This window comes from Calonectris borealis, chromosome 2 (assembly GCF_964195595.1).
Source record: "Calonectris borealis chromosome 2, bCalBor7.hap1.2, whole genome shotgun sequence".
In the NCBI taxonomy this organism is placed as follows: Eukaryota; Metazoa; Chordata; class Aves; order Procellariiformes; family Procellariidae; genus Calonectris; species Calonectris borealis.
Genome location: NC_134313.1, coordinates 15,113,269 through 15,140,295, shown reverse-complemented (window position 1 = coordinate 15,140,295; position 27,027 = coordinate 15,113,269). Strand labels below are relative to the sequence as shown.

Genomic DNA, 27,027 nt, shown 5'->3' with positions numbered 1-27,027 from the left:
TGATTATTTGGCTAAAACTTAGGTAACCTCCTGTGGGGATAGAATTCACAATGGTTAAACCCCCTATACATTTCTAGGTGGCATATCAAGCATTCATGACTGGGATTTGCAACAGTAGACCTAGCAAGTCCTGGGATAACTATGGCAAATTGTAAATGCTTGAAGAGAGAAGGAGATGTAGGTCTTGTTCTCTTAGCTGTTTAATAATGGTTGAGGTACTTCAGTCTGCCTTTTATATTAGATAGTGGTTGAACCACTTGCTTTGTGCCTTCCTCAGAATACAATAAAAACATGGAAAGCAAATTCAATGATGGTACGTTCGGAGTATTAGAGGAAATGACACAGGAGGTAAATGGGAGGGACCTGCAACACAGAAATACATAAACTAAATTTTACCAAAGTAAACCTTCAAATGCTGACTGTTTGTTGACAGCAAGAAATCTACTATTAATTATCTTAACTTAATTATCCCATAAAATACTAACAGGAGAGGGCAGCAAAAATTCTTCTTCCTGGACCAGAAAATTGACTAAAACTAGTGCAGTAAAGTTGAGTGATAAATTTTTGTAAGTGCGATGTTACGAACATGTTGATGTATCTTGAGAGGTGCTTCTATATATGTTGAATAACCGTACTGGAAAGTGTTAAAGGCCAAGTTTAGATAATGAAATTTGTACTGTTCTTAACCTGGCTTCTGCGGACAGATAAATTACCTCCTTCTGGAACTTGTTCTTTGGCACCAGAATTGCCTCCTGTAACCCAACTAGTTCACCTAGGACTACTTTGAGTGTTCATATAGTGCTGCACTCTAAAGAGTTGATGTTCCTAACTGATAAAGTTAGAGTAAATATTTTTGACCGTGGTATTACCTACAAATAGAATTAGTGCTTACTCAGCTGATACCCTGCATGCCTTTTGAGTTGTGTCTTCTTTAGTCACTGTAAGTGCAGGTAGTACAACAGAGAGCACAGAGTAAGTTGAGTAAGATAGAAAAAGGAAAAATAGAGTAGGCTGTAGAGGACAGTGAGAAGAGGACTTGTGTTTCCTCAGAACAAAGTTCTGCCTTTTTTGACAACTGATGTGCAAAATTGCTCAGTTGAACTGATCAATTATTATTTCACTGGGGTTATTGAGTACACGCATTTGCTATTTTATGGTAGGCTTGCAGGGCAGTTCTCATCTCTTTTTTTTTTATTGCAGAATCCTGAAATACATAATTTAACATCCCATTCTGGATATAAAGTAGATAACAGTTTTAGTCCTACTTTGTTATCGAGACTTTCAGAGTTCTTTACCACAGGTATCTTGATAAGGTGCTTGCAACACTGGATTGTATAGAGATACTCATTTTACCTTCTTATGCATAGCACACACTACTTCCAATACTCATGTATGCTTAGTAAAGAATATCAATTTTCTCTTTACATGGGCCGAATTTTGAGAACTGTTGAGTGGCCCAAATGGGGTTCTTTGTCCCTTTCAGGGAAAATATGCTTTGGTTATAAAACTGCTGTCAGGTTGAAATCTTGGCTTCACTGATGTCTGTGGCAAATTCCTAATTTTTTTAATGGAATCCAGATTTTTCCCACACTTTTCATTAAAGTGGATGCCTTATATTTGCAGGTTTAATAAGTCTTTTTGTTGTATGTGTTTTCAGACCTGCTGATAGTGTGTGTATTGAGGGGAAGAAGATGCTTTGTCGGTATGAGATACAGAGCTGTTTCTTCTTGGCTTTTTTAGCTGTCACAGCTTTCTTCATCAGTGATGCCCAGGGCCAAGGTAAGTCATAAATAAAAAGATGGAGCTTTTCACACTCTGATGTGCAGAAATAGACTTTCTTATTCCAAATGCAAGTGTTACTTCCCTCTTAGTAGGATGTGGATCCAGTACTACTGAAATGAAGCACGAGCTTTGCTGCTGATCTCAGAGGGGGAGTAGAATTATATGTTCACGTGTGCTCCTTGAACCTACTATCTCAAATAGCGTAAATATTTTTGCAAATTCAGGTGTCTCAAAATGAGTTATACGGAACATTTTTTTTTTTACTCTTATTTACATGAAAGTACTGATCAGAAATTGCTGTGACTGTCCTCTATGTAATCAAGTAAGTTTGAAGGACTAGCTATGATACTAAGCTTGTATGGAATTTTTTCTTTGTTGGAAGAGTAGCTATTGTAACACTTACAATATACAGTATTGCACAGGACCGTTAAACGTCACAGACTACTTCTGCAGCTTTTTTTTAAATCTCCTTTGTATTAAAAGATACTGCTGAGATTGTTAGGCTTAAATATTCGTTGGATTGTATTGACAGTGGTTTGACTTCTAGAGAAAATTTATCCTATTGCTTGGGGAAGAATGCCAATGGGTTTTTATGATTTCTAAAGAAAGACATTTCTCTCAACTTTATATTTATGTAATCCCTTTGATATGAGACTGCATAGGCATAACTGGGAGCAGAATTTGATCCTGGGTCTCTTCTAAAGCGTCTTGTATAATGCATTATTCATGAGCACATTCAGAGAGTAGTGGCAACCTGAAGCTTTCCAAGTTCTGGTAAATGCAAGTAGCAGTGCTGTCCAGTCTGCGTGGCACTCAAGTACTGGGGAAGCATACCATCTTGGATGTTTGGGAATCTGTGAGAGTTTTACAAGCCTCTCCCAGAGCTTAGGGACACATGTAAGCAGTAATATTTAATGTGGGCGATGTGAGGTGAATGAAGAAATACATGTTCCCAGTGTTCAACACATCAATTCTGGTCAGAAATGAGGTCCAGAATGTTTGTGACTTAATGAGCCAATAAAGCAAAGCATATGTTTAGTTCTCTCTCTGTGTATTTCAGTCCTAATACATATGGTTAAGATTTGTGAAACAGGATTGGGGATTGAGATCCATCTCCAGAAAGTTTTGCAAAATTCCTTGAGCTTGGAAAACATACTCTTCCCCCACTCTTTTTTTTTTTTTTAAAAAAAAAAAAAGGTTGATTTAATCAGTCATATATAAGGGAGAAAACTCTCAAACTATTAATACAATGAAATGAAGGTCAGAGAGAGTTTCTTCCACGATCATCACACCATCAGAAGCTAGAGTTGGTGTACTGGATGAATAAAGAACAATACTTCCCTTGTTCTTATACTCTTTCAGCAAGCATCAGCTGCTGAATGCTGTCAGCAGTGTGATACTAAGCTAAGTGGACTATTGCCTTGGCCCAAAATTACTGTTATATTATTGAATGAGGTGATATGAAGTCTCTATTCCATGTTCACAGAATAAAAATATCTCTTGCTACACTTGAAGTAGTAAGATGTTTCTCAAATCCTTTCTTTTCTCAAGGTTGCCACCCCTTGCAGTAAACTCTTCATCCAGTTGGCTAACTATTTACAATTTAATACAGCACTAACAGTGTGTTTGTCTGTTTTAAGAAATTGTATACTCTGCCAGGGTGTAGGAAGAGCTGGTATTAGTTCCAGCTTGTGTTTCCTTCCTTTGGCAAAGATGCTCAGGTAAAGGTGTGTAATGTGACTTCTTGGAAAGGAGAATATGTTTGGGAGACTGAAGTCAACATGCCTGAAGCTACAACTTATTCCTTCAACTGAGGATTTATCTGTGTTGAGTTACATGGTTTTATCTCACTTATTACCTGAATGCCTTATAAACCACATAGTGCCATTCAGTTTTTACTCAACAACAGTTAGTCCTTCATCACTGCTGTTTCTTTCTCATTCAGCATAACGTCACTTAAACAACAGCAACAAAAAAATCTAGCTTCTGTCTACTTATGCTCTCATATACTACAAAAAAAATGGTGCTGGGCAAGACAAATACTTTAGAATTTTCCATTTATTCATAAAGTAACTTGCTTTAAGAATTTTCCTTCTGTATTTAAAGATGGAAACTTTTCTTTGTGTAGCAATAATTTCCATGTGTTACTAATGTAATTGCTAAGTAATTGCTGTGCATATTAACTTGTTCAATTCTTGTGACAAAGTAAACTGGAAGCCACAAGGTTTAGTTGGTTTAGTTAGTATCCAATCTTAGACTACCGGATGTCTTAGAGAGCTGCACATATGCAAATTATGGTGTTTTTCCTTTCCATTAAGATAGTGAATAATTCAAAACACTCTTTCCCTAGTTGTCCACAAGAGTCATGTATTTGGAGTGCTAATTTAGCTGGTGACATAAACCGAAGCCTTGAACTTGTCTGTAGTTTTCTTTTGGGTGACTGCTCTAATGTTGCTGACGGCCATTCACTTTTGCATTCCTGTAAAACCACTTAACAAGCTCTAGCTACTGATTTTTATCAGTTAACTGACTCAGCTTGGATTAATTTTTTTCCCTCTCTGCAAGAAGTGAGATTTTGTTCCACAGACAATAAAGGTCCAAAGAAATAAAGATATCCTCTTCAGGTTGGTGAATGTGTAGTAATTCCCATAAATATTTTGTTGTCTGTTCAAGTGTTAGATTTTTAACTTCTTAGCTATATGTACTCTTCTGTGCCAGAACGTTAGTCTTTGCACAACTAAGACACAGTTGAGTATCTGTCTGGCGAATAATTCTTTTCTTTCTTATGGTTAATTGCTGTGTGGGATTGTCCGCTCCCCTGCACTGCCACCTTTGATGCAAAAAGTACCCAGTGAAAATTGACTAGTTATGTAAAGACTATTCTGGCACAACTTTTCTAGTCTTTCACATTGTAACTCTGTAGTAAACAGAAAAACTTTTGGTGATTGTGTCCTTCTTTGCTTGTAAGATCTGTGATTGTTTTTTAGGGGCTCCCAAAATTTACCTGGTTTGGTGATGGCTAATAGCAATTAGGCCAGAACTATGCTTCTTTGTTAGAAGGTGCTTTCATAAACTGTTAAGTTGAAAGTAGGATGGAATGGAATGACAGGGAAAGGAAGAAGATGGCAGAGAAAACGAAATCTGACATTCTAAGACATGATTTTTTTGTCAATCCTTGGTGTTACTTTGTTGCTCTCTGCTCTGCCTCTTAATCCCCATACAAATTTACTACTTGATCCTGGTAAAATGTGCAGCATTTTTACACTTGCATACTGTCATTGTTCAAAAGTTTATTCGCTATTCCTTAGACAAAATAAATAATAAAAGGAATTGCATATTTTGCAGACTTCTAGGTATGATTTGTCACTCTTGGTTCATTCGGCTCCAATTCATTGTGACTTATGTTTAGCTCAAAGACAGAATGAATCTTGAGAATGAATTAAAAGCTGTAATCCATAACTACAGTCTGCTTGGCTTTCAAAACTTTTTGCCATAGTCTCTGTCATTTTATTACAAATATAGCATGCTGAATGTTCTTGCAGAAACCTGCCCAGCAAAACATTTTGCAATAGGAGGGCCAAATTTTCAAAGAACTGATTTTGTATTTGCACTGATTCCTGCACACGCTCTTGCTTGCAGCCTCTCTTTCTCTAAACTTCAGGGAGGTGACAGGCAGTCTGAAGACGAGGTCTGATAAGATTGTGCCCAGCAACGAGGGAAACGCACTGTTTGGGTGTAAGCCCAGTGCTGTGAATCAGAACAGTTTTGAGCGTGTGGAATTGGTGTGCTACCTGCTGTTTCTGTCCTCTTGCCTCTCTTCTTGAGCTTGTTCTGGGAAGTCTTTGAGAATGTGGTGTTACTAAGCTGTTCTTGGTGCTTATGTACTCTCTTTTCTGTGTTCTGGTGTTACGTCCCTCAAGGCAGAGAACTGCAGAACCTGCCTTTGGTCTGGCAAAACTGTCCCTAATCGATTGAGAGGCTGGATGCAAGGGAATACATCTCTCGTATTAAACCTCCAGATTTTTACTTCTAAGACCCAAAATGTTTCTAATGGTAGATGACATGAAAAAAACGCCACCCCAAATCTCAAAAAACTACAGCCTGCCTCTTTCCTTCTACTTTCTTCCCCCAAGCTGTTGGAAAAAGAAGCACGTAGGAAAAAGTAATCAGTTCAGGACAGGTCTTTGGCTGCTGCTAGTGCCAGAGCTGCATTGACTGTAGCAGGTCAAATGAGAGGCCAGAGACTGTTGGCTAGCACATTCTGCCTGTTGACTCAGATGCTCCGTAAGCTGTAAACCTTAACTCTCAGAAATGTCATGAGAACTGTTGGGTTATTATATCTGGTGGACCAACAAACCATGGGCATGAGCCTAGTCAATTAAGAGCTATCGTGGGCCCTGGGGAAAAGAAATTGCCACTTCCCCCCTGCAGATATTGCCATTTCCCCCCTTATTTCTTAGACTTACTAACAGAAACCTTAAGGGTAGTAGTGGCAGAGACATCAAGGGTTTGGAAAATGAAGGAGAAGGTTCAGAGGGCTGTGGAGGTAGTGGGAGGAGGAGGGGTAAGGTTGATGGAGGAGTTTGTTAAGCTTTTCTATCCCTTTCTGTTATTCAGCCTCTGGGTAGCTTCCCTGGCTGCCTTTCCCTCTAGATCAGTTGGTTCTGTGAGCCAAACCCTGTTCAAATGTATGAAGATTTCCCCTTATTGACAGCCTTGGATACCATAGGCTGCACACCTAGCAGCTCTGCTTCAATTGTTGGCTGTGAAGGAAGGATGTGGCTCCCTGAAGCAGAGCAGAAATGCTATGTAGGGTGTTGTCCGGCATCAGTGGAGCTTGCCTGAGCAGAGGGATGCAAAGCTGTGAAAAACTAGTTTATGTGCATAGACACAAAGTTGCTGATATTGCAGTAACAACATAGGGTGGATTTTCCATTTGTTCCTCTGTGTGTGGCTTCACTGAAATATCACCTCCTTCTCAATCATTTCATGCATTTATTCATTTCACCTGCTGCTTCTATTTGAAACCTAGGTGATGGCACAATATAAATAGAAGCCAGATTCGCTGACCATCCAGATTGCCCCTGTTTAATTCTTGACTAGCCTGTTCCATGCCTGCTAGTCTTGATAAGACCGAAGCAGTGCTTGCAGCTGGGCAAGTCTGTGTGCTGCTTAGGCCGGGTTTGGAAATTGGGCAGCTGGTGTTCCCTCTGCCTTGTGCATGCCTATCTTTCCTCTTGGTTATTGTGTTCTCACAAGGCTTTGAAAATTTGGCCCTGAGTTACTGTAAATGTGGGGAAATGCCCACGATAATGCGAGGTAAAGGAGGCTAGGTAATGCATATTTTCAGTGTAAACAAGGAGAGCAATTTTCATTTCCATATATTAACAAAGAGCATTTTTATTACCAGCTTTGCCTGCTAAACTAGAGTCTTAACATCTAACACTGTTTGTCTTTCTGTCCTTTGCTGTTAGGTTGTTAGTTTGTTTTTATAAAGAGATAAATAAAAGGTATGTCTGAGGGAAGTAGTGCACCTGGGGATGTCATTTTACAAACTAATAAACTGATGTATGTGACATTTTGAATAACTTGCATCCTTTATCATTAAAATTTTGTGTTGTCTTCTTATACGTGTTTATTTTTATGTTTGTTAAAAATTGGCGGTTGCTTTTTATTTGAATTTAAAATGTTGTTTTCTTTCCCCACTTGCAGTGTCCCCACCAACAAGACTAAGATATAATGTAGTCAGTCCTGACAGTGTACAGATCTCTTGGAAAGCCCCCAAAGGGCAATTCACTGGATATAAGCTTCTTGTCACTCCAAGTTCAGGTAAAACAAAAGTCTGTATGTTCTCTCTTAAGGTGAAAGGACTGTCTTCCTAAGGCTGAACAGCTTTTCAGAGGCTAGTGTCATCCTTCAGGACTAAGGAACTGTGAGCAAGCTGTGGATAATGGAGTATTGGCTTGGTCAACAGAAGAGAGAAATCGATCTCGCCGGAGGGTGGTTATGGGCACAGAATATGGGAATTGAATGCTTAAGGTAGTAGAAGTGGGTGGATGCTAGTTATGCTTCATATGTAGTCCTTGGGAATTGTCACTGATCATCTGTCTTTACCTTTCTTCCAGTGGGGTATAAGGAAGTCTAGGAAGTGTTCAAGGGAGAGCATAGGAACCCTATTTCAGTCAAAGCTTTGAGGTGGATCTCCCTGGGCTTTCTCCCATAGTGAGCTCCACAGAAAAGACCAAAAAGGTTTTAGACCAAACTTAAAAAAAAAACCAAACCAAAACAAAACAAAAAAACCCAACCCCCAAAAAAAAACAAAAAACAAAAACCACAAACCTTTTAAAGTTTTTTTTGAATGAAAACTTGAAATCTAAAGATAGGCAACAAAGTGGCTATATCAGGCTACCTGTGTAGAGGTACTACTTCTGTACATATTTAAATTCAGATATAGACACACTTTTAACATACAGCTAAAATACATATTTGTATACAATCTTTATATATATATGTATACATAGAAATGTTTAATATTTGTATTTATGTATAAGAATTTCCTTTCCCAAAGGAAGTGGGCAAAGAGGATATTCAGAAATGACATGGGTACGATGGGGTCAGAACTGGCAGCCAATCACAGAGCATTATGAAAGCCTGTGGGCATGATGTTACCAAACTTGACAGATTTTTGTCAAATGTTTCTTTTTTTCTTAATAGTTTTGCTGGACATCGTGGCTATTCCATGAGGACCAGATACAAAGGCTGATTGATTGGTCTTAGAGTGTTTCTATCTAAGAGAACTGGTCCGTGTCTTTGGTCAGGCTGCCTGACTTCTTGCTTTTCTGGGCTCCTGGCTGTATGGATAATCCCAAAAGTGGGAACACTTGGGTCATTGTAGAGCTTGAGGTAGTTTTAAGTCATTACATTTACTGTGCTGTAAGAAAAGCAAACAAAGTTAAGTATTTGTGGGTTTTTTTTGTCTTTTCTCTTACAGGTGGAAAAACCAATCAACTAATTCTTCAAAACACTGCAACCAAAGCAATTATTCAAGGTCTTATTCCAGATCAAAACTATGCCCTTCAGATCATTGCATTCAGTGAAGACAAGGAGAGTAAGCCAGCACAAGGCCAGTTCAGAAGTATGTGTCTTTTTATGCCTGACATGCAGAATTTATCAGATATTTAACATAACTGATGAAATTATAACAAAGTCTGACAGAAAGGGGGACAATCAAAAAACAGTTTCTTCTGTGGTGAAAGGCTAATCAGAGCCACAGATTTTAACTGGTACATATACGGCTGGAGGCCTGAACTGATCCAGTCGCTCTTGCACAGGAGATTCTTGCTTTGGGATATCTTTGTTTCCATTGGTTTGGAATCCCTTTCTTCCCCATTCCGTTATGAAATTAGCCAGTATCTCATGGAAAAGAATCTTCAGTGAGCGGAAACAAGAAGGGAAGTGCTATATTCTGAAACTTAAAAAATTTCCTTCCCTTTGTCCAACTTTTTTAATAAAACATTCTTACAGCTGTGCCAATTGGCAACTAGTTGCTAGTTCAATGATACTATGAAAGGCTAAATTCTTACCGGTCTTCAGCTGTCAAATATGTTTACAAATTATGCTTAAGACTTTTTTATCTGACCTACACATACTCTTAATGTTTATATCATAGTGATATATATGTCTTAGATGATTTGTCTTGATCTGCATCTTAAACAGTTCAGTTAAATATGATCAGTGGAGATATAGTCGATAAAGACAAAAATGTGAAAGTCTGGGAGTACAGTTTGAAAGCCTACTGAATTCCCTTGACATTGGATATTTCTCACTGTCATTGCTAAACCACCTTTCTCTTAGAACCAGCACAAGATAAAATATGCTTGACTGCTTGATGTGTGTCAGAGTCTTTCTAGCTTTTCATCACTGCAACGGTGTGTTTACTACTTTAAGTTCTGTCCTGGTTAGGAAACCCGCAAAACCACAGATTACTTTAGCATTAAAGAGCAGCCCACAGAAAGCTACACCAACTTCTATAATATTAGGTGTGGCTATTTTTTAAACTACCTCTATTCTTCAGGAAAAGTAGAGCTGGCAACTTGAATTAATATGGGGGTTATGTTCTACTTAGTATATTCTTTCTTTGCTGCAGGTGAAAACATGTAGTACTTAATGAGGCTGGAGTTTCGTTTGACAATATGATGCCTTGCATGAGTAAAACCAGATATAGCATGTATACGAATCCTTCTTTTTTGCTATCCTGTATTCTATGTTTTTTTCCCCTTCTCTGACAAGTGGTCATGAATTCTTAAGATGAAAAAAGGTCAAACATATACAAAGCTTTAAAAATATCCTCTGGTTTAGTGCACTGAAAATATGATTTTAATGCTGCTAAGTTGTAACTGATGTACAAAGAATTCTTAAGCCTACAATAAAATTCTATTGTTAAAACAGTATTCCTCTTTATATAGCCAGGTATATTTTCTTATTCTAGTGCTGCTTGTAAGTTATTGTACATAGTATGCAATTAGCAAAGATCACTGGGGAATTTTTTCCTTTTAATATGCAGCTGTAAAAACATTCACTAGATAAGTTTTTTTGTCTGTGTAAATATGTGAGTAAAACTAGTGTCTTCTTGTCTATTCTTCCTATGGGGTTAGAATTTTGACAGTTAGAAATGGCTTTCCCAAATCCAGAAATCTCTGTCAGGATGTGACCGATTTGTTTCCTATGAGCATTTGCAGACTTTTGTACTGTTTCTCTGGAGACTTTCCGCTCAATAGCATTAGAGGAGGCCATCAAGCAGTTCCTTAGCTTGCTCTTACCCTTTTCTCAAAGGAATGCTCTTAGAAGGCTAAGCAGTAGCATCCTTTTTGACAAATATTATTCTGGTAATTTCACCTCTCTTATTTTAGTTGAAGACTTGTCTAGGTAAGGATTAAACCCAGACTTCTGAGTAAGACCTGGTGTCATCGTGGCTTTATCTGTAACCCAGCTAATAACCAAGATTTACCTTGGTAAAAGCTGACTCCTCAGCAAACTTGTGGACCTGAATTTGCTTCTGAATCAGTTTCACAACCGTTCGCTAAAGGTAGAGGTGATGATGGTGGTGTTGAGTTGATGGTTGGACTCGATGATCTTAGAGGTCTTTTCCAACCTGAATGATTCTGTGATTCTATGATTCTACATGTACACATGCTGTCTTAGTAAGGAGAGGATTCAGAACTTCAGTTATTTTTTCACCAGTTTTTTTTTACCTCTGTACCTGGAGTGTGAGGGCTATAGGTTCTGCAGAGGGTTATTACACTGAGAAGGTCACACTCAGATGTTTGACAATGGCTTGTTGTCTTCCTAAGACCTTAGGATGGTCTTGTGATTATATTTTGGATTGGAACTTAGAGCGCTCTTGGCTGTTTCAGATATTCCATATACTATTGGGTCAATTAGCAAAATCCATTTGGCTTTCCTTCCACTTCTGTAAAACAGAATACTTGTCTATTTTATATCGTATGTTTCAAGAGACAGATAACCTTCTTTCACCCTCTCACAGTGTTTTTTGAACTATGTAGCACAGAGAGACTGATCCTGGCGAAGACTCAGTGCCTGCTTGGATGAATGTTGGTCATATTCCAACTCTACGTAAACTAAAGATTTTAATTGGAGTAGAATTTTATTTTCTATGAAAGATATTCTCTGTTTCATTCTTTTAAGCTGTTCCTGGCCGTTGTAGACAGCTGGGGCATTGACACCAATTAGTGTTCTAAGGAAATTCTGAAAGGATTTTTTTTTTTTTTTCTAATATGTGACTTTAACAATGATTTTGCCAGAATCTTTCAGACTATGAGTAGAGTGATACTGGCTACTAATATATTATTAGGAATTGCTAATCAAGGTGGGTTCTGCTTGGCTGTTACGAGAGATTTGGGACATAATAAGGGAGGTATCCCACCCGTTTGTGGGACAGGAAACTGTTGAAGTCTGAGTTTTGGAGCAACTTTGCTCTCATGGGAGTATTTGGTGCCCTGTACACAGATTTGGGCATGGGATCTAAGCTGATTCTTTAAAGAGGATAACGTAACAGCTGGCTTACGTGCTTTTGTGTTGAATGACTTGGAGTGGAACTCTGCAATGCTGGACTTTCCCCAGCTAGCTTTGCCAATTTTCTGGACTATATTTCCAGTGCTGGATCTTGTCAGGCTGGGCTTAGGTGCAGATGGACTGTGTTTGGACTCTCCTGTGTCAGGAGAGTCACTTTTGAGAACTTTAATGATGATAGGAAAGATTTGTAAAAAGAATAAATCCAAAGGGAGGGAGGGAAAACCCAGTAATAGTCACTAGTTACCTAAGCATATCGGAAGATGTTGTGTGCAACTTCTTTATCTGGAAGAAGAAAATTACATGCTTCTGACTGCACTGTTTCTAGTTTGATTGATTTTTTTTTTCCCCCCTTACTTTTCAGTTAAAGATATAGAGAGAAGAAAAGAAACAAGTAAATCCAAGGTGAAGGATCCAGAAAAAACAAATGCGAGTAAACCAGCTCCAGAAGGTCAGATCATAACACATATGACTTGTGTGATATTCTGAAAATAATCAACTTTTTTATTTAACTTGGCCATTGTATAGATTTTCTTTAAGTCAGTACTTTAACCTGGGAACCAGACTTAAACAGAAGGGAAAAATCAGTATTTTTAGGAATATTGCTACAACAGACGTATTGCTTTTAGTTCTGTGTTTTGCTTTACCACTTTATACAGTAAGCACTAAATACCACCATGAATAGCATAAAAGCAGTATTTGAACCTGCATTAAAAAAATCATGTTGTCTGTACTTCCCCACTGGGTGCACTTTGAGTAGTGAAAGAATTGTGTACGTGTGTGTGTATACATAATAATAATTTCATATCATCTTGGCTTCAAGACAGACTTGCAGTAGTAATTCCCACCTAAGGTCAAATTGGTGTTATTGTATAATTAGGCACATAATAACTTGATAACTCTGTCCTAATGTAGGTCATATATATGAAAACATTTTAAAATATTTTGAGGGGAAAAAAAAAGGAATTCTTTTTTTCCGGTTGCAAGTAGCCAATCTTCTGGTGAAATGTGATATTGCTTGTCATGAGAAGCTCGTCTAGTATGGACAGTAAAATATATTTCAAGCTTAATATATAACTCTATTTCCTGTTATTCTAAAATTCAAATAGCATCATCTTTATGAAGTAACCCCAACAGTAATTATTCCCTTCAGTGGTTGTTTATGATATACAGAACAAGCACAGACGAGAATAGCTTGAAATGACCTTAAATAGTCTCTCTGTGAATAAATTGGACAGTTTCAAGGATCCCATTTCTCCCGTCCCTTTTAGCTTTGTCTCCTACTAATGCAAGTATCAAAGACCTCACCCAAAGCTCCTTGAAGCCCATGCAAATTTTTCTCACTTCAGTGGGTTTTTCTTTGTACCATACATACTTGTGTCATGTTGTATTTATTAATACTATGCAAGTTTGTTTCCATACAGCATTTCTCAAGCCAAAGCACCCTTGAATTCATCACATTGAGTGTACTGGGGAAAACGTTAGGTGGTATTTACAACACTTAAAGAAGCAAGTTATACCTGCTAGTGTGTGATGGGGTAGTGGATAGGTGATCTTTCTTTCATGTCTAGAGGAAGACTGACTTGGAAGAAATGAGAGAACTGAAGAAGGAAAATGTGATTTGTTTTCTTAATGAAGGACAAGTGATAAAAGTTGAAGGAGGGAAAACTGGGCCTGTAATAGGAAAATGTTGATTAAATGCAGACAGAGGAAAGTGTCTGCCAGACTGTGGGAGAGGATTTATGCGTTTTCATGGAGTAGGGGCAAAAATACAGTTGGCAAGAGGAGATTGGATTTGCAGTCTCTCCCTTTTTAGGATTCTTGTTTACTTGTGAAGTCTTTAGCTCAATCGCTTTCCTCCTCTCTACACAAGTTTTTACTCATCTAAACTTCTTCAGTTGTATCAGGGCAGTTTGCATCAGAGCAAAATACACTTCCATCCAGCACTTGTGAAAAACTATTGCCTTACACTTACTGTAGCAGGTTTTACTAGAAAACTGGGATACGTATTTCAAAGAAATGCAAAACTTACAAACTTCTCGATCAGCAAAACTGACCAAAAAGAAAAAACGTTGTGCTAACTTTTATGAATTCTTGATTTTGTTTAGCCCTATTCCCAACCCAGCTATGTTTTAATGTAAAGTAATAGACCTTTTTCCTACTGTCTAGCTATTGCATATTTCTTCCCTTTGCGCAGTATAATGATTATTCAAAGTGATGGAGATTCCAACTGAATGACTTCAGTGGGAGTAGGGTGAGAGTCCAGGCAAAAACATTGTGCAGAAATAACAGCATCAGCAAAAAATGCGTAGCTGCGATAGAAGTGAATTCAGAACTGATACACAAAAAGTAATGGTATCAAAACTTTCCTAGTTTAATATATAAAGACCGTTCCACCTCACACTGAAATTGGATCAAAAAAAATAAGGAAGAGTCTGTGAAAGAAATGGATTAAAGAAATAAGAGCAAAATTTTATGGCAAAACCATGAAGAACAACTTGATCCTCTGCAGATGTTTGACAGGAAATGATTTGAGTATGACCAAATGAATTCAGGCCATCAGTTAATTGGTTTCATAACAATTTAGTATATGGCTAAATTTGATGGATTTAATAGCAACCCTGATACATTCTGTGGCTGTGTTATACCCTTGATCAAGTTGGTAAGACCTTGGTAGTTAACAGCACAAAAGAAATTATTAGGTAGTATAATATCTTACCTGAAAACAAGAGCAGTCTTTGCCCACAAAACAAATTGAAAGCAACCATTGTCCAGATTGTTATTGTCAGTGGTTGTGGCTTCTGCTCTTGTGTCGACTGAAAGAATAGCAAAGCCTATTTCACTATTTCTGCAAGTATTAGAGTCAAGTTTTGATGTAAGGAGGTGCCTTCTGTGAACATCTGCCCCACTTGTTACAGAAAGATGTTTATATAAGGAGAAACTAGAGTGTCTTTGCAAGCCTTAGAAAGGCAAAGGTCATCAGTCATGGAGAATTGTCTGGCAAAATTCTCCAGTGTGAACATTAGGGCAGATTTGGCATTTAGTAGGCCAGAAAATCCAAAATCCATGTTTTGGGACAAAACTAATAAAGCACAACAATACACTTGTCAGTGTGTATGAAAAAGCATGTGGACTCTGTCAATAATACGACGTCCAGTTTGGGCATAACTCATGTGTCCTGCTGATTTTCTTGATAGGCACAAAAGGCACATTATCATAGAAATTTGTTGTTTATAAATACCTAGCTAATATACTTTCTTCAGGGTCACATAATAAAACCAAGAAATTTCACTTTCAATTTCAGTGGGACAAAGATTTCACCATAACCCTTCTACTCATAGAAACCAGCTCTTCACTAAGAAATACAAGATGGATTTCTGTATTAATGATTCCAGATGGTTTCAAAGCTGCTCACTCTTATTTTCAACTGTGGTTTGGAGGACTGATTCTGCAGTGCTGTCTGCTATTTGATTACCAGCTGTCTGAGGCTCTAGGTAGTGCTGGGAGGTGTGGATGTCTTCTCCTAAACTCCCAAATCTACCTTTTAATTCTGTCCTTAAATTAGATTGTATTGGGGTTTCACTCTGTCTATGGAACTCTGTCAGTGGCTTGTGTGGCTTGCTAGTAATTTTTCCAGCAGCTTCAGTAACCTAGATTAAAATTTTCCATCTATTGTGTCCTGCCCATTCAAGTAGTTTGAAAAGATTTACTCCTTCCTTTCCTGCTCGAAGTACTATGCTCTTATCTCAAACAAAGCTCCAGTGTATACCCAGTAATGTCATTGTGCCAAATTAATTCAGGTTTAATGTCTAGCACTCATCCATCAAAAGTTTACTTTATATTTGATTTCCAGAAATTGTCTAGTTCTTCTGCACAACCACTTTCAAGTCTTGAATCTCCTTTCTATATTTTTCAGAACCTGTCAGTATTCAGCTTAGTGATTTATCGCTGCTGTGCACGCTCATATTCATAATGTCAGAAGCCTTTTCTCTTTCTCTCTGTTGAGATAAAGCTCATAGACTCGGCTTCTTTCAGCACACGCTGATATTTGAGTACTTGTACCCTGGCACTTCTCCAGCTCCCTCATGTACAAAGCTCCTTTCTGTACAGCGACAGGGGTTAATACATTCTGTGCCTTCTCAGATGTTTTACAGTTTCTCAGAGAGCTTCTACGAGTGATTCTCTAATCAAATCCCTTTGGGGAGGGGAGAATCACAGTGTTTTGACTATATCCTGTGACAAATATGCGACTATATCCTTTCTCTGCAGAGTGTTTCTCTGCGTGTCTGAAATGTTTTTAGCCACCCATTTAAATAAAACCAACAAAGCACTGAGAGCCAGTTTTATTTTCTTGCTTGTGGACTTTATTTTGGGGATTTTTAGTTGAGAGATATGGTGGCTTAGCCTAGGCTAGCAGCCAAAATCCCACCTAGCTGCTTGCTTGCTCCCCTCCCCAGCAGGATGGGAGAGAAAAGAGGAAGAACAGGAACGAAAAAGTTCATGGGTTGAGATAAAGGCAGGGAGACTGCTTACCAGTTACCATGGTAGGCAAACAGAGTCAACTGGGGGAAAATTTACTTAATTTATTGCCAATTAAAATAATTTTTAAAAAGATGCTAATGCGGGTAGTGGGAAACAAAAAAGACAAACATTAAAACAACAGCTTTCCTCCCTGCTTTCCCAGGCTCAACTTGACCTTCTCCCTCCTCCCAGACTCCTCTCCTCCTCCCTTGTTGTCACTGCAGGTTACACTCAGTCCAAGTCCCTTCAGAGAGGAAGCAAGCAGTGCAAAAGGGGTGTCGAGGGGTTATGATTAGGACAGAGTGGTTTCTCTCTGCCATTCCTTTCTTCTCACACCTTTTCTTCTCCTCCAGTCTGTGTCCTCTGCAGGGAATATCTGCTCCACCATGGAGCACCTCCTCCTCTGACCTTGGGGTTCCCTCTGCTGTTTCTCACTCTTTTTTTTTTTTTTAACCTTCCTCCTTTCTCTGCCTGGTATTTTCTGCCCTTTCTTAAATATATTTTCTCAGAGGTGCCACCAGCTCTGCACAGGCACAGGGTAGCCCCTGGCCTCTTCTCAAAAAGGCCACCCCTGCAGCCTCCCTGCTGCCAGACTGGGCACAAACACCCAATACAAGAGACACTCTATTAATGCTCTACTAGAGTAAAGCATTTACAGAATCTTAAACCTGTCCTGTTCAGAAATTCCCTTACGCAAATCTCAAATCGGGATGATTTAGGGCAGCATAGAGCATGTGTAGACCAGATTTCTCTTCTGAATCAAGTTTTCGCAGGATAAACCTTCTACAGAGTGTAGACTATTAAAACGATGAGAAATAAGTTCCCATAAAAGATTGTGTGATTTATGTATGATGCAATGTAACAGTTACTTTCTCTTTGTAAAGTGCATGTAATATAGTCATATAGTAAGTATGACTTGTTAGGGAGGTCGGAGATCTTCACTGCACAGCACAGAACATGCTGGTTAGTTCAACCTTCCCGAATGAAAATTGCATTTCATCCCTGGAGCAAGTCCATTAGGAGCAGGTGTGGTTTTTTTACTGATTCCTATGAAAATCTAGTGACATGTGGCCTTGTTAAAAAGCCTGGGAGAACTGCAGCTTTTTAAATCCCTTAGATGCTTCTTTCTGATGGAGTCACCTTTACCACATACCAGAACCAAACTGGCAGAACATTGCCTGAGCTGCCTGGGCCAGTGTGGGGCCAGCTGGATGACCGAAGAAAAGGGGTATTGCTCCTCAGTTCCCTGCCCAAACAGAGTATACAGGAGGAAGCTCTAGGATGAATCAACTGTCAATAAAAGCTAGATCTCATCATGGAAGACTGAGACAAGCAGGCAGAAGTTTAGGAAAGAAAATTTATAGCTAATCTGTTGGGTAATGGGTATAGAAAGGACAACTTGGGAATGGAAAAATTAGATACTGGGTGAGTGAAAAATAATGTAGAAATCATAGTGGGCCTCAGAGATAGGAAGAAAACTGCAGAAGCTCTTTTTAATGAGCTGTGTAATGCCATACCTTGACTGCCACAAAGTATAATACAGAGGTGTAGATGCCAGGTTATATTATCTGTATGTAGGTAATATAACATAAATTAATGTTAAGAACATTGAATAGTGACTTCATGTGATTTGATCGATATTCCTGCATTTGTATATTAATTTAAATATAAAAGCTTTTGAGGAAGAGGTAAAAAGGACCTGTAAGGATAAACAAATGTTTCCTTTGAAAGAATTTAATGGTGACCTTTATTGATATTAATATTATTAGTGATATTAATATTATTATGCATACAAATATATTTATAATTTGTACATATATATCGTGGAGAATGGCTGCTCACTCAGTTCCCTCTGACACATGCTGGTCCCACTCTTTTTCTTCACTACTCAGTGCTGCACAGAGAAGAGATTTTGGTTGTATTGTACTAAATTTCAAGTTTTTGGCACTTTCAGTGTTCAGTATCACAAAGTCTCCTAGAAAGAAATCTGAAGCCATCTGTCATGTGATACTTACCTTCTAAGTATTAATAGGAATAAGGATGCCTGCAGTTTCTTTCTGCAGGTGCTCTGCCAGTGCTCTGAATCATGCAGAACCAATGTCTCTTTGGTGCTGTCTCTTTTGTAGTTTTTCTTGTGAACATAACTTTTAGCTTCCTGGTCTATGTCTAGAAAATACGTGGAGTTCTCAGCTGCCTGCAAAAACTGTGTAGACATATCCAAAGTTATTTTGTTTTGCAGTGAGATAGTTTTTGACTTTTTTTTTTGTCTTCCCAATGTATTTTACATTATTAGTGATGTTATTGTTTACATTATTTCTACAATCTTTCAAAGTAAATGTTTCTGAATTTTTTTTTTCATAATATTTTTTCTTCCAGTGCTATGCACACTATCAGATAATGCAAAAGGCATATCATTCCTCAAAATGATGTGGTATACATATCTGAGGTTTCTGTTATAACTCTTGCAGTGAGGTCACATCAGTTTTCGGATAGTGATAGAAATGAGAGGTGCAGTAAACTTGAAAAATACACTGATTTGCTTTCTTCTTCCAATACTGCCATCACCTTTGATGCAAATAAGCTTTGACATTCACTCTGTAGCTGTTGAATGGCACGGTTTAAGCAGAGTAGGAAAAAATCTGCAGAGAGGTATATTAAAATACTATTCAGCAGAAGAGGCTAATTATCTAATTTATTAACTTGTCTGTTTATTTAATGTCAGATGCTTCAGTAAGTATTACTAGACAGTGTGAAATGAGTGCTGTGAGGTATTTGACTAAGCCACAGGAATGAATACCTTTTGAACTTCTGCTCTGTTGGCTGTGTTTCATAGTTTTACTCACTTCATCCTGGCTAATGTAACTGCAAATGTTGGTTTTAGTCATGACATTTTTCTATTTTTTTATTACTCACTGAACTCCTAGGCTATGGAACTCATTAACTATGTCTTTATGCAACCTATAATTGGGCTTACTAACAGTGTTTCCCTGAGCTTTCTGGAAAGCACTTTAGCTCTTGTGTTATGAGCAATCAGAAGAAAGAGATCCTAACTATGTTGTGTGGGCATTTTTCCCCAGTGCCATTCTGTTCTTCCTAAACAGTCCTTATCTTCTCAGCTTTTGCACATTAATCTGCTTTTGCAATCTGAGGGTAAAAGCAAAGTTTATTGGAAAGTACTTGGCTTTTCCACTGTCAATATGATTTCTTTTTTGTCTTATGTTAGGGATCACTGAATCCTGTAGCCCAGTAGAAGCAGGTAGGGTTGCCCCAGCTCCATGGCCCCAGACCCAACCAGTAGCAAGACTGAGCATGCTAGTCTCAATAGGTCTGGGGTGATCAAGCACAGGGCTTGGCCAAACAAGTACTAACTGGCCACCTGTGTAGATGTAACTGGCCACCTTTATCCCTTTATCTTTCTATTTTCCCATGCTTGTTTCTCCCCAAACTACCTTGATCCCTCCCTTTCATTGCCTTTGGTTCCGCCCCTAAACATATCATAATAAATCTTGTACAATCCCCAGATACTCTTTCCTGTACCCCGTAAGTCTCGTTACCCCCTAAGCAGTAGCTCCCACCAGTCTGAACCACGAACAGACCATGTTATGAAGTAAGTACAAGTTATAAAAATGTGAGTAAAAGTTATAAAAAAGTGTTGCTGATCTTGGAAGATACCAGCAAGATGAGACCCCTGTAATTAATGTTTAGTTTCTGGGTCTATGCTGTACTTATACAAGAAGCAAACACTGAACTACTTGGCCTGAGGCTGCATAATAGGTAAAGCACAAGGTCACCAGGGAGGTATCTTGTGTCTTTTGATAATTTCATGATTAGTATTTGCTGATCAGTGGTGTTTTTTTTTAATTAAAGTTTCTGCTTACTTTTTTTTTTTTTTGTTCCAACGCAGTGCACTATAATATCGAAGGGTTGCTTGAACTGGATGCAACCAAGTTTTCTACAAAACTGATAGCAGTGCAGCTATATTATCTAGTACAGCACTCTCCCTGTGAATGCCCTAGCCTGCTCAGAACTAGCTAGCTCAAGGACTTCTACCTTATCCTCCATTACAAAGTGTAGACATAACCCTGGCCTTTAGTCTTTAGCATCAGTTTCTTAGATGCTGTAGAATAGAGACAGATGCATTTCCTACTTTGGAGATATGGTAAGCTCTTTAAACATTGTGGAGTACTTCAGTATGATAGGGCTCATTTTTGGACATGTGTAAATTGAAGTCTGCATCAAAAAGTACAGTGAAGTTTAGAACTATTGATTGCATTTGTCTAAATGGTAGGCTGTCTACATTTCCCTAAAAGATGTATATACATCATACTGAGACTTGAATATTTCATCTTTGCAGTGTCTGTAGGGGAATGTGGATGGATTACCTTATCATGTATGAAACAAGATGCATATTTGCTGTCATTTAACTTCCTCAGAGCTGAGGACACATGTTCTATGTAGGCTGTTATGTTACTTCAGGACTGCTTTTTTTTCAGTGTACTTTTGAGTTCTGTGCTTACCATCTTGACATTTTAGTAATCTTTACCAAAAATTGTGTGGCATGCAGTGACATGCAGTCCTTTGACCTGAATAGGTCTTGTGTGTGTGGTGTATACCTGCTTGTTCTAGCATTTGCTAATCAATTAAAGGTAATATGAACATAAACATGAATCTATTATCTATACTTCTTTAGGGGAGTGGCCTCAGATCCCCATGCCTCCCTTGAGAAGACTTGGGAATGCTTGGACCATGCTGCAGCATTCTCAGAACATTTTGGACCACCACAAAGCTTTGGCAAGCACTTATAATTATGCTTTCCTCACCACACTGTTCTGACCACTCTGAAGCTGCTTAGTTCAGGAATAATTTTATAGACCTATTTTGGTTTCAGACTCTGTCACTTTGGCTTTGGACTCTCTTGGCTTTGTTCTGCCCAACTTTAGCCCAAGCAGACGATCCATGATCGTGAAAGCAGCACCTGACCGTCTGATCTTTGCCAATAGGACTCTCACTTAAATGCCTGCAGTCAGTCTGGTGGTTTCACTGCTGGTCAGATCACCATCCTGATGTGGTGCTAAAAGATCTCTGCTCTGGACTCCACTTAGAACCTGCCCAGCAATCCTATCAGCAGGCCCCCAACCGTGCTAGGTTAGCGGAGCGTGGGTTTTTTTGACAGTGACTATTTTTTAACTTGTGCCATGCGAGTGGTGGCTTTCCATTCTTCTTCTATATGACTCCTCATGGACACCATCTTCTTTCTCAACTTCAGGTGATGCAAATATCTGTATAAAAACAGGAGATGAAGTAGATATGTCAGAATATACCATTGCTTTCTTTGACATATGAATTTAGGGTACCCCATCCAAGCCATCTTGGTTTCTCTGCTTCTCAGAAGGTAGAATTTGATGAGAGGCAACCATTAAGTTTCCAAGCTAGTCTATAAACCTGTAAGCCTCCGTACAGAGCTTTGTACATTAGAAATTCTTTGTTAGTCACTGGAGGACTTACAGGAGGACTCTGTTGCAAGGAAATTCTTGGGTAAACTCCCCTTTACTGTCTGGAAAGTTTAGCTCATTGTGCTGTAGATGATCAATGCTTATTCCAGGAGTTCATCAGATGAATTCCTCTGGAGGACATAGCTAAGCTTTTGTATCCTTTGACTACTACTTGCAACTTGGATTTCCTTTTGCAATGGCAATACTTTTATGGACCTGGCCAGGATCCTTCGGCAGACTCCTGCTTCCTGCCTCCCACGACTGGAAAACCCGATAGGAAGTATCAGCGCTGACATGGACAGTATTCTTAAATGCTTTTCCTTTGCCATCGTTTTGGTAGTTGCTTTGGAGAAAACTAAGCAAGCTACATTTAAAGATTGCAGCATTTACATCTGCCATCTGGCCAAACTAAATAGCCATTAGTTTACTTGCAAGTGTGTTGAAATCATTTGAATAAGAGAGAAATATGTTCTTGAGAGAAAGCAAGCTTGAAACTGAAGGGCCAAAAGTGGCTATGAAGGCTGGAATTTGGAAAGGGTTCACTTTGAGTAGTGCACTTTGATCCTGACAGAAGGAATCCCCGATTTAAGTGAGATCAGGGAAGAGAGAGGAACAGAGAGAAAGAGAGAGAGATTAGGGGGAGCGGGGTTGATCTTAACATAAGAAGGATCTCGTATATATTTTGTAACTGTTTTATTTATTTATTTACCTTAGTCTGGTTTGAGATGGAGTATTAACACGGAGGTTGCTAGATACCTTCTTCAATTTGTGTATGCCAGACAAACTCTTGCCTTGTTCAGAAAATAAAAAGCTTGGCATTTGAAATTATGGCCAGTCTCCATTCTTACCCAGGGATTCCATTTATCTCCTGGCTCCTCCTTTCTGTAGGAGGGATTGCTTTTCTTCCATCTGTCAGTATGTTATCATATAAATGGTCGTGGTTGTGCATTACCTCTCATACAGTCTTCCAGGCCAGACAGAAGCTGGAAATTGGACAGATTTCTGTTGTCCACAGTCTCCTTCCCTGTCCCTATTTAGGAACTCTCCTTGAATGCATCTGCTTCATTGAAAGGTAGACACAGTGTTGACATAGATACCTAGAGAATCTGTAGCTCAGGGAAAAAAAAAAGAAAGATTTAGAGCTCTCTTTCTACTCTCTCAGAGTAGAAAAATAGACTTAGCCTATCTTGGACCTAAAGGTAAGTTTCAGTTTTGTCATAAAGTGGTCCAGCTCCTAATATCGGAGCTATTCAGGTTCATAACCCTTGAGTTAAAAGATGTTTGTCCTCATATCTCTGCACAGTAAATATGTATAATGCTTGGTAAGTTTGAACCGCTACCAACTGAAAACCTCCTGTCTGGGCTCTTTTTTTTCTTTGGTAGCTTTCCCTAAGGCACTGACCTTTTTTTGTGCAATCTATTCTTAGTTGAAGTGGGAGACTGCTACTCACATTCTTGAATGACTGATTAATAGAAGCTCAGCTGAATGAATGGTCTTTCATTCTCTTCAGACTGCTTTTCATCTCCTCAAATCGTTAGCTCTTGAGCATCCATCCAATCCACAGTGCACTGGCATGGCTGGATTCTGCTGGCAGCAAGAGACTGTTGTCTTAAGTTAAATTCAGGGTCTGTGTTGACATGTTTCATTATTGAAATACTTTCGTTACTACCATGCTGAGACACTCCTTAACAGTTCTTCATCATCTGGCAGCATGAATTCTCATAATCTGAAGTCTGTAGGCTTGCTCATGACTATGTATATTCTAGGTAAATATCTCTGAATATTATGAGTAATGATTGTCTTTGATATGAGACACTATCTAGTCTTTGAAACTGAAGCTACATAGTAACAAGTTGAAACTCTGGGCAGTTTTTAAAATTTGTGTGGCAACCTTGAAGGGAGAGTCAAAAAAGCTTTGGTGATATGGTAGCAGACTGCATCAGCACCCTCTCCCACATAAATAAACACTGAAGTGCAAGACCAAGACCCTCTTGTAAGAAAGCTACAATCGTAAAGGATTGGTGCATTCATCAGCAAACTCATCTATCATGGATTTGCATTCCAGTTGTATTGAACACCCTGATGAACAAGCTGCATTGCTTTGTGCTCTGGACAACAAAATAGGAAAATAAGGTTAACTTTTTGCTGTCTCTTTTTAGAGACTGTGATCTTGAGATAGCCTTGTCTTGAATGCAGCCGGAAGGTACTGTATCTTTTGCTTTTGAGCTGTCTGCTGTACAAGTTCCCTTTCAAGGCTGTTCCTTACACTTTAAGAGAGGGGGAGCCTTGTTTCACAGTCTGTCTCATTCATCTGATACTACCACTGTTGATCAACATTAAGCAGGAGCTTGTAGTGAGGAGAGATGATTTCAGGGTCATTTCCACCCTCACTGCATAATCTGAGGGTCTCTTCATGTTCTTTCTGGACCTGTTGATGCATGACTGATTCTGGTCTGTCTCATGGTCAGCACTCTCTGCCTGGTGCCCTGTGTGCTGAGCAAGCCTTGGTGTTACAACAGAGTTATGCCCCTTCGTTAAAAAGGTGCTGGTTAGTAGCTGAAACAGAACTTACTTACCTGGCTGAGTGGTCCATGTTTTCCACCTCAAAGGTGTTCTCGCCTGTCTGGTTAGCTGTACTGATTGTACTAGTCTGCATATAATGAGGGAGTCCTGTTTCCTTATCTGACTGCTGGGTTTCATGTGTGTGGCTCTGGCTCATGAAGTGTTTGGCTCTATTCTCCAGTAAGTGGAGCAGTGGCATTCTTGTACTAGGCTCTCCTGGAATCCTTAAAGGAGCATCTCCTTCTCAGCTTGATGCTTGAGCATGTTTAGTTTCCTTGTATGCAGGAAAGTTAGCAGAATTAGTGGTGCAGACGTAAATTTTAGTCTCAGCAGGGTCTTTGCTTGGGTTTGGTTTGTTTATGTGGTTAAAAATGTGTGGTAGAATTTCCGGTCTTTCGCATTGATCTTTCTAGTAAGTATGATAAAGGAAGGAAAAGTGTAAATTGTGAGCATAGAGATGGTAGCTCTTTCAAAAAGACTAAATTGGCTGTGGCCTGTGAAATACCACTTGTATCTCATCACTCGTCTCCCTACCCTGTATCTCATCTCTCCTCTCCCTACCCTCAAGACCTTTCAAACTTAACATCCAAATTTAGCTCAATACCTAGGGGGAAGGGAGGCGGTGTCAAACTGTGGCAGATGTTTCTGCCTTAAGAGCTTCATAATGTTTAGTGTTTTTTTTTCTCTAAGAAGTAGTAATAAAGCATCAGTTGCAAGTAATAATGATGTAATTGTTAGAAGTTGGCTGAGATGCTTTTATGACTTTGATGGGGCAGTTCTGTTCAACTATACCTTAAAAAAAGAAAATGACACTCAAGAGCTCATATTTTGTCTCAACAGAATCACAGGTCCTTTGCCAGCCTTGCAATTGTTAGTATTTTCTTAATCTGGGAATAGGAAACAGATGGCAGGAGGGAAACCCTAAAACTGATTTAATGGAATGTAATTATGCAACACTTATTATTTATCGGAAAAAAGAATGAGCAAGAACAACTGAAAAATTATTTATTGGCTATTGAATAAATATTTATTGAATATTGAACATTTTTTCTGTGGAAGAAAATGAAAAAGATCTTCTGTTGAGCTCCATAGGACTATTTTAATAAATTTTTATATGATTGCCCTCACCCTGCTTTTCAAGCATCAGGGTGGTTTAACTATATGTGTGCCTATTGAAGTACATGGTTTTAGTTAAGGGCCAGCAGTTTCATTTTGATTGTGGCTGTTATAAATTGCTAAGCAGCTACTGGCCAAACTAAAAATAAACCCAGATGTCTAAGCATAGTCTGTACCTTGTGCTAGGACTCTCCTTTGGTTTTGACAGCTCCCATAACAGTTGTATACTTTGGGTAGCAGCCAGTAATTTGTCTAGATTCATGAAAATAATTGTCTTTTCCTCAGTGTAAATTTTAAATTCTCTCTTACAGATTTAGAATTTGCCATTGTTTCTGGAAGATGTTTAAAAAAATATCATATGCAATGTAATCATTAGAGTCTTATTCCTTCCTATGCAGACCTTTTCTGTAAAATCAGATTAGTATTTTTCTCATATGTGTGCAAATTAAAGATTAAAAAATTGCCTTCCTCTGTAGAGTGAAATGGTTAAGAAAATTCTGTACTAAAGTCTTTAGGACAAGGTTCTGCATTAGATTTTTGGTTTTATTTTTTGAAAATGCAGTTGGATTTGGAGATAAGACGTCATTTTGTTTTAAAGCCTTTGAAACACTATAAAGAAAAGTAGCTATAAATGGCATTGAATGGAAGAAAATATTCAGTAAATTATTTTATTATTATCCTTCTGTAGTTTAAAAATTTAACTGTCCACCATATATGATATCGCATAACTGATGTGCATTTATGCATTGTTTATCTGTCTAGCTGGATGGTATGGTAAGTACAAGATCAAAGAAATAATAAGTGAATGGAAGAGACTGGAATATCTGACAGAAAGAAATGTTGCAGGCTTGAAGACATCGGTGTAATCTGCTAGAGGGGAAAAATATGCGGCGTGGCTGTTTAGTAATTTGTTTCTGGTAGGGAATAATTACTTTAGTGGATAGAGAAATTCGAAAGTCTGTGAACTAGAGGAAAAGAAAATCAAAGGTTGTCTTAAATGCTCACTTAAAAAAAGATATCTGTGGTTTGTTTATTGCTGGTTAGTGCACTGATCAGGACTTCAGTACTGTGCAGTGGTACAGACTTTTGGGATTCTTCTGTTAAATACTCATCGAGACATAACCAACCAACCACAAAATCAAATCCTCTGAGGAAGACTTTTTTGTTTTAATATTTGTCTGCTTTTGCTTAATAGCACATATTTTAAGAGATCAGGAATTAAATATGTAGAAACCTTATAGTAATCCTGTTGCCAAGGTCTCTTTGCATTGGGTGACAAACTATCTACTATCTTGAGGGCTTTAAACTAGATTCGAAGGGGGAAGGGGATAAAACCAGGCTCACTAGAGAAGAGCCTAGGGACCGCACGCCATTGTCGGGGGAGAAATCGGCAGCCCAGCTCAAGTGCATCTATACCAATGCACGCAGCATCGGCGGCAAACAGGAGGAGCTGGAAGCCATTGT

At 38.6% G+C, this 27,027-nt stretch overlaps 1 protein-coding gene across 1 annotated transcript; it reads left to right on the top strand.

Annotated features, from left to right (window-relative positions):
• Positions 1-291: 291 nt before the first annotated feature.
• Positions 292-21,405, top strand: LOC142079781 (collagen alpha-1(XIV) chain-like). The gene is made up of 8 exons (XM_075144528.1): positions 292-348; positions 1,201-1,313; positions 1,658-1,779; positions 7,495-7,611; positions 8,774-8,917; positions 12,236-12,322; positions 19,616-19,648; positions 21,281-21,405. The coding sequence occupies exons 1-8, from the start codon at positions 292-294 to the stop codon at positions 21,403-21,405; spliced, it is 798 nt and encodes a 265-aa protein (XP_075000629.1).
• Positions 21,406-27,027: the final 5,622 nt, after the last annotated feature.

Excerpts from the sequence above, each read along its gene's own strand:
- LOC142079781 (XM_075144528.1), top strand. The coding sequence starts at position 292 with ATGGAAAGCAAATTCAATGATGGTACGTTCGGAGTATTAGAGGAAATG. Across the intron at positions 1,780-7,494 it reads CAGTGATGCCCAGGGCCAAG|TGTCCCCACCAACAAGACTA; the intron begins GTAAGTCATAAA and ends CCCCACTTGCAG. Across the intron at positions 12,323-19,615 it reads GAGTAAACCAGCTCCAGAAG|GGATCACTGAATCCTGTAGC; the intron begins GTCAGATCATAA and ends GTCTTATGTTAG.